Source organism: Adiantum capillus-veneris, chromosome 6 (genome assembly GCF_014529385.1).
Source record: "Adiantum capillus-veneris isolate H3 chromosome 6, ASM1452938v2, whole genome shotgun sequence".
NCBI lineage: Eukaryota > Viridiplantae > Streptophyta > Polypodiopsida > Polypodiales > Pteridaceae > Adiantum > Adiantum capillus-veneris.
The window spans coordinates 4499969-4507744 of NC_140936.1; the positions used below are offsets into that span (position 1 = coordinate 4499969).

Here is a 7776-nt window from a genome sequence, read left to right on the forward strand (position 1 = left end):
CGCCAAACCATAGATCCCATTTGCAACATGCCTGTTTAAGACCACATAAATATTTCTATGTATGTATGTCTGTACTTGTCTACACACATGCATAAATTAAAGCATTAAAAAATATGTGTTTGGGCTTTTTAAAATTACCAAAATACCATTGAAATTTGTGTTATATACAGTGTTTGGGAAAAATGTGTCTCGGTTTAATATCGTGTCGTTTTCAATATCAAAAATGCCGTTTGAGAGCAAGGAGAAAAGGAGAAATTTCGCTCCAAAATAGAGAAAAATAATGCAAAATCCCAAATAAAAAACCTAATTTTTGAAAATTTCCTCTTGGCAAATTCAAGGAAAGGATTTTTTTATGTTTTAGAAGATGATTTTTTCCGAACACTGGTTATATATGACCGCGGAAGTTAATGTTGTTGATACGTAAGTGGGTACGTTGACACGAGAGACTTGTGCGGGGGCAACAATGGGTAAAATAGATCCCCTTGAGTTTCGCTATGACTCTCAAAGCTTCTTCTCTAACGTGCTTCAAGCAGGTGCAGATCGCGCTTACATACAACTGGTGGATTCCGACAACCAGGCTTCCTACGGCGATGGCATAACCGGTAATCCTAGCGCTCCTCTCTGTGTGTGTGTGTGTGTGAGAGAGAGAGAGAGAGAGAGAGAGAGAGAGAGAGAGAGAGAGAGAGAGAGAGAGAGAGAGAGGGAGAGCGCCTCTCATGCATGTGGGTGCCCTTCTCATGCATGCAGGAAATCGCTCTCTTGGCCGGTGGGATGACACCGGAGCAATCCCATTCTTGATTGCCTATGGAATTCTGATTCTCTGCATGCTTCTTGGTGCCATCGTTTGCTGCGTCGTTCGCATCCGTCGCATCAGCAAACTTCCATACCAATTATAGTCTGTCTTCCCATTCTTTTGCCTATTTTTGTTGTAACATTCAATTGAAAGATTGTAATTCCAGAGATTGTGCCCAACAATCCTGTCAGTACAAGCACATCTCATAAGAATATTTTTTTTCTGATATCTACTGGCTATCACATATCCTCGGCTATGCGGATGCTTCGGATACCATCCGGACATACTAGTAGGCATCCCAAGATATGTGTATGTAATCAGCTCATTTTCATTCATCAAGAATTTATGGTTGCACTTGTCCATTATTAAGCTCCAAAAAGTATTGAATTCATGAAATTGTATTTGTGAGTCACCAAGGGCTTGGGAGGACACTTGCAAAGCTCCAATCTCGCTTGTGAGGGGGAGTATGTGCCGAGATTCATTGATGTATGGTCTGTCACATCACACACGTATCGTCGTCGTACGTCTAGAGATGAATATGGTTGGGGATTGTGCAGTTACTTTTGTATGCACATAATAGAGTATTCTTGTGCATATAAGAATGCTCCTGATGCTCGGGCGTTACATTTACATTATGCAATGGCAACAAGCTGATTAAAGTACACATGTCTGTTCTGAGGTACACAAGTAGTTGATTGGAATGCCGTGCTTTGATAGACCACTGTGCTTTTGCTGTTAATCCATATTTCTTACATGTAAACATGGACTGAGGTGTAGTAAAGCACATGTATCCAAAGTTCTAAAGTACACCATCTTAAGAAAAGGAAATTTTTGACGAGAGTTCTAAAAAAAAAAAAGAACCATACGCAACCCACACACTACCCCACGAAACTGTCCACCCGCAAAAACCCACGAGTGATTATTCTCAATTTCTAATTGCTAGCACACTCCTTAAAATCACAGCATGCGCGCGCGCACACACACACACACACACACACACACCCCCCCCCCCCATAGATGAATCTAGGAAATGGCCAAATTCACCTTTCATACTCATGTTAGTCAACCCCAAGACGATATAACTATCAACACCATTATGCGCAGCATGGACTAGATACTACGACATCCCCGCTATCGTCATTAGTGTCCACTAGTGGGTGTTTTGCTTTTTTTTTCTTTCCCCTCATAGCACCCACTTTTAAAAACTCTCTCTCTCTCTCTCTCCCCCCCTCCCCCCCTTCCTTTTCATTTTTTTTGAAGTAATCCTACTTTCTTTCAAAAAGCAACTTCACTTTCGTTTAAAAAAAACCACTCACATGCTTAACTTTTTCTCTAAGATTAAACTTACTTTCTAGATAGAGATCTTGCAACATTCTAGAGAGGGTATGGGTTTTTTTTCCAATTTTAAGGTTTTTTTGAGTTCATGTTTGTTGGTGGAAGCCTAAAACAAAAGTAAATGCTTTTTTACACGAGTAGATGCCTCGCTACGAAGAATAGTGTCACTTGGAATGATTTTATTGAATTACTTTAATTTAAATCTCTCTAGGCCTCTCTTGCTATCAAGTCTATCACCACAAGATAACCCAATAGAAATACGCGCATCTAATCTCTCTCAACACATTAGGGCCAAAAATGATTAAGAACGAGTTGTTTGCTAATAACTTTATTAAAGAATAGGCAATGACGTGTTGGCACGTGTATAAAAATATGACATTCTTGTCTCCTCTACCTGTTGCCTATTTTAGTTGGTTCGAGGAAAAAACGTCCAGGTCTTTCTTTGTTTTTGGTAGAAATGGCTAAGTCATTTTCAAGGCAAATACCAAAGAGTAGACACAAAATACAAGGGCACTTTTTATATATTCGAGAACACAAAATTGTTCAAATCTTGAGCATAGTAATACTTGAACACTAAATACAAGGCCATTAATGACAAGATTTGATTTAGGGATTTCATTTTTTACTACTCGTTCCTAGTTTTCTTTTCACATTTTTCTTCTTCCTTACTATGTTCCTGTGTTGTTGCTCTTCTCACACCATAGCTTCTACTTGTCACCATTTTAACATCTTAATGGATTCTTCTCGTTGGCCTTCTAATAGAATAAATTCTTGTATTTTTCACAATGCTAGAGAGGAGGGTGTTTGGAAACCTATGTCTTATGATGTTAATGATTGGGTGACTATGCTTCCGTCTTGTAAAGGTGCACACAGAGTGAAGAGAACCAAATGAGATAAAATAAAAAATCACTAGAAAGGTTGTATCCTTACATTTATAGAGATTGGCTAAGATACAACATGTTTACTTGACCAAGGACATGGTATTGAATTTATCTCAATATCCACGTTTTCATTCATTTTGTAAGTGATACATGAAAATGTAATGTTGTAAAAAACAAGGAAGAATGTGTTTTTATTTGATGATTTCTTTGATTTACAGGTGTTGTAAAATGTAATGTTGTAAAAATTTAGCAAGAATATTTTTTTATTTATTGTAGAGTAGCAACCTGTAGAAAGTTTGAGTGGCTCATTCAAAGCAATTCATAAAGAAATTGCACATATTTTATATACAGATAAAACCTCTTTATTTTATAAAACAAATGGTTTATTTGTGTACTTTGCAGAATATAAGCTTCCACCAACAGAAGCTGCCCGTGGAGAGCTTTGAGATTTGCCAGTTTCAACTTTAATGCCATTGGATTGGGAACCCCTAATGCATGTACTATTTTTAAATCCAAAGCTAAAATAAAAGATGATATACTCAAAATGATGACACCAGGCAGAATTTCAAGGCAAATCATGATTCAATGGATTATACCTGTCCATATTTCTGTGGCATGTTTCAAATCTATGGATTTACAAAGGACAAAGAAAATATGGCAGAATAGAAGACTATCACCAAATGAAGTGGGCACAGTACTTGGAGAAGATTGGAACTCAAGAGAAAGTTTTCACAATGGTAACATTATTAGGTCCAGGGTAAGCTCAAACTCTATGTCTGTATCCTACCAAATTTCTTGTCAGTCCTTAGCTTCAGGCCATGATTATGAAAGATAGAGAAGAAAGTTAGGCAAGTGGGTTCCCCTTGATTTTGAGAAGCATTGTCGAGATGTGGAATTAGAAATCAAAATACATCCACTCAATGAGCTAAGAAAGTTCATTATCACTATAAATTGGACTTTCCAAGATGTAAGAGAATCACTTGATTTCTTGATGAAGTTACTCAAAACTATAGATTTAAAGTTAATGGCATTGTAGTGAATACCAAAGTGGAAAACACAAATTCTTACAAGACATGTCTTCCGCCAAAGAGTAATTGTTTTAGCCATCGACAAGGAGGAGTTAAATATTATTTTATCTCTTATTGTAATCTCTACTTATTTTACTTGCAAGTGTCCATTTAAACACCTAATGTCTACCACTAACTTCTTAAATAAAATGTCATAGCAATCAAAGATGAATTGTGATTTGCACTTTCAAAAGATAAAAATTATGGTATTGAATTATGTATTAGTGTTTATAAGTTTATACCATTGTTGTGGCTTCATTTGTAATGGAATTGGCCTATTTAACTTGAGAGTAGCGGAAATTAATGAGAGTACTTTTGAGAAATGACTTTGTAAGCATAGTAGGTGAACATAATTGAAGATAGCAACATAATCATAGCAATTAGTTAACTTGGCATGAACAATACGTTTGCAAGAGAGAGAATTTAGAGAACATGACAACAATTGAGGACCAGATTTATGTGGAGCCGGTCCCCCCTCCAATAGGCATTTGTATTATGATTTCTCCCATTAAGAGAGACTTGTTACAATACAATCTTTGTGTTCCTTGTGACCTAGGTGATTCAATGAAGATGGAAAGCTTCATGCATCACAAACATAACATAAACTTAACGAAAGCTTTAACTATCCCAAGCCTCAGTCCCAAGACCTCAAACACCTTCGAAGGTGGAGAGAGATGGCAGGGAATGAGGGTAGGGAAGAGGAAGAAGAAACATTTCGTAGGAGAAAGAATTAGTTCCTCACTCATCATAACTCTTGTTGCTAGCATACATAATAGCATAGTAATGAAGAAGAAGGAGATGGCAAGCTTAAGCATTGAAGCATGGCTCCATAGCCAAGAGTGTTGGTGTAGGCTCTCAACCTCTAATTGCTTGGAGAAGGAGAGGGAGCTCTTGCACTTTGCATAGCACACAATGCGAGTGTTTTGTGAGTGTGTGTGTGGGTGAGTATACCCCCTAAGCAACCCCCTAGATTGCTTGGGTCGACCCCCCCTTGTAGCTCATGCTTGAAGCTCATTGGACCCCTCCAGGCCTAGCCAGTCATAAACAGGAGGCATTACAAGCAGCAAGGGTAGCCTTGAGACAAGTGTCCCCCTTTCTCCTTTGAGAGAGAGGGCTAGATAAATGCAAAATCAATTAATTAAATATCCTAAATTATCATTGGACCCCTTGGGTGGCCAACCAATAGGCTTCAAGCACACCATGAGGAGGACCTTGACAAGTGTCCCTTTTGCTTTCTTTGTACCATGCATGCCTTGTGTGAGTGTGTGGGTTTTCTCTCTCATCCCCCCTCATGTAAGGCTCTCCCCCTCCTTGTAGGGATTTAATATTTGACATTTTGACACCTCAAGCCCCTCATGCATAGGTCCAGTTCCCACCACAAGCTTTGCCATTAAGCACTTTAAGCTTGGGCTAGGTTCTCACCTCAAGTGCAACCCTAGCATCTCAAGCATGTCAAGCATCTCAATCATCAAGCACCTCAAGCATCGCAAGCACCTCAATCATCAAGCACCTTAGTCATCAAGCATGACAAGCACCTCGAGGGAGCTGGGTCGGATTCCCATGCCTCAAGGTTAGCCCTAGCTTACCTAAGGTCAAAGGACTTTTAGACACATTATTGGAGGTCTTCAATGAAGCTAACCCTAAGGTCTTATGCTCCATTGGTTAGCCTTTCTCTTTGATAGACCATCTCTCATTTGGGCCCCTTTACCATTGGCCCCGTGTTGAGATAGATCTATAAGAACATGTTTATATCTTAACCCTTGTTCCCGTTTATTCTCTCACATTAAGTGATCAGTTTATTATGAGAGAATCATTTGGGTTGGTTAGATATTAGATATTAGATTTTATGACATCATTACACAGGGAACGTTAGATAATGTAAGTTTAATTGATGATAATAATCAATACGTATACTTTTGCTTTCCTTTTGTCTACAATTGTCCTTAAGACCATTAGATGTCTTTAAATCAATTCTCAACTAAAATGCCATGACAATTAAAAAAATAGATTGTACAATAAGCATTTATAGACTCAATAATTTGTTTGCAAAGATAAACCCATCTAATGGTGTACAAGTGTTCATAAATTTCACTTCATTGCAAAGTACATCTAAAAGAGAATGAAAAGTCATCAACTCTTTGCCTCTTTGATTGGAATTCATTCTTTGCCACTTTGATGTGGATGAAGTAGGTGGCTCTTGATTCCTCTTTAGTGATTGAAGTATATGGTCAATGCTTTCTTAAGTAGGCGACTTAGGTGATTCTTTCAACTTGATCTGTTGTATGGATTACCACAGTGAATTTTTGGATATCTTCTTTGGAGTCTTTTTTGGTGACTTTGGTGGAAACTTGAGTGGTGACATAATATCTTTCTCCCTTCTTTGCGAACGAGGCTTTTGAAGCTTAAAGTTGAGAGGCGAATGGTAGGGCACATCCTTTCCTTGTCCTTTTCTTGGAGTTATCTTCTTGTTCTTGCCCTTCTCCTTGCTTGTAGATCTCTTCCTACCACTTTCCTTATCTTGAAGCTTCTTTGAGGATGGAAAAGGAGAATCATTGGGACAAATAGCGTCCTCTAAAATCAAAGATATAGATGTGAGACCAAGGAGAATATATTTTATTGCACCTCCCAGTCTCTTGCCCTTAAATAGGCAAGCACCAAGCTTGGTTTAGACTAGCCCCTACCCTCTAGACCCTTGGCCTGACATTACTCCCCCCTTGGAGAAGTCTTTCATCCTCAAAATCAGAAGTGGGAAATTTGTTGTTAGGAGAGCTCATGTTTTCCCAAGTGGAACCTTCCATAGGTATGTCATCCCACTTGACTAATGCTATCGACGCACACTGGAATGAACTGGTCACTTTTGACAACTATTCCAGGTTGGAGTGTAATTAGAGTTAGTCAAATTAGATTAGACAAGCAAACTTCAAATTGAGACTTTGATTCTACAATCAGACAATGATTGAAGTGGAGATAGAAGCAAGAGACTGAGACTAAGTCTGGATCTGGAATGTTTATTTAAATAATGAGAGTACAACTAGTATCAAGTACAATCATGATAGCCAAGTAATGCTTAGACCAAATGCGAAAGAGTACACAGAGTAGAACTAGACTCTAGAATGATTGATAGACAAAATAGTAATTGTAACAGTAGTCCCACAAAATGAGTAATGAGCCCTATTTGTAGGTATCAGATTGGACCTTTGACTGATTGTGCACTATAGTTATCGTGGTAATCGTATCCAATAATTACTAGTTTGTAACTATTGCTTTGATTCTTGACTAGGGTTTGTTCCCACTGTTTATATTTCCTTCCCCATTTTCTTTGAATTTTGGTATATTCTAGGCATGCTTCTAAAAATGACCGATCTCCTTGGAAATAGATGACTTAATCCACCTATTTTCCTTTGAGCTCGCTATTCTAAAATAAATTGCCAACTGTTCAGAAAGCTCGTTCTTGTAGTTTCCGAACATGCTTTAGAGTGTCATATTTTCCTCTTACCTGGAGGCTTCTTCTTCATGGCCTTTGGAACTACCTGAGGTTCAACTAAATCACCATAGGTAGACATGTGCCTTGAGTACTAGTGCCAGCATTCCCCTAACGAAATGAAACAAACTTTTCAGAGCCATCTCATGCTTTCTTAGACTCATTCTCGCTTTAAGTCCTCTGTTACTGCTAGCATTATTTTCCAACAATATTTTGGCT

General features: G+C 38.3%; 1 protein-coding gene across 1 annotated transcript; it reads left to right on the top strand.

The window, feature by feature from the left end:
* Positions 1 to 438: 438 nt before the first annotated feature.
* LOC147455077 (uncharacterized) lies at positions 439 to 1158 on the top strand. Its single transcript, XM_086515193.1, has 2 exons — positions 439 to 602; positions 748 to 1158. The coding sequence occupies exons 1-2, from the start codon at positions 464 to 466 to the stop codon at positions 894 to 896; spliced, it is 288 nt and encodes a 95-aa protein (XP_086371319.1). The 5' UTR covers positions 439 to 463; the 3' UTR covers positions 897 to 1158.
* Positions 1159 to 7776: the final 6618 nt, after the last annotated feature.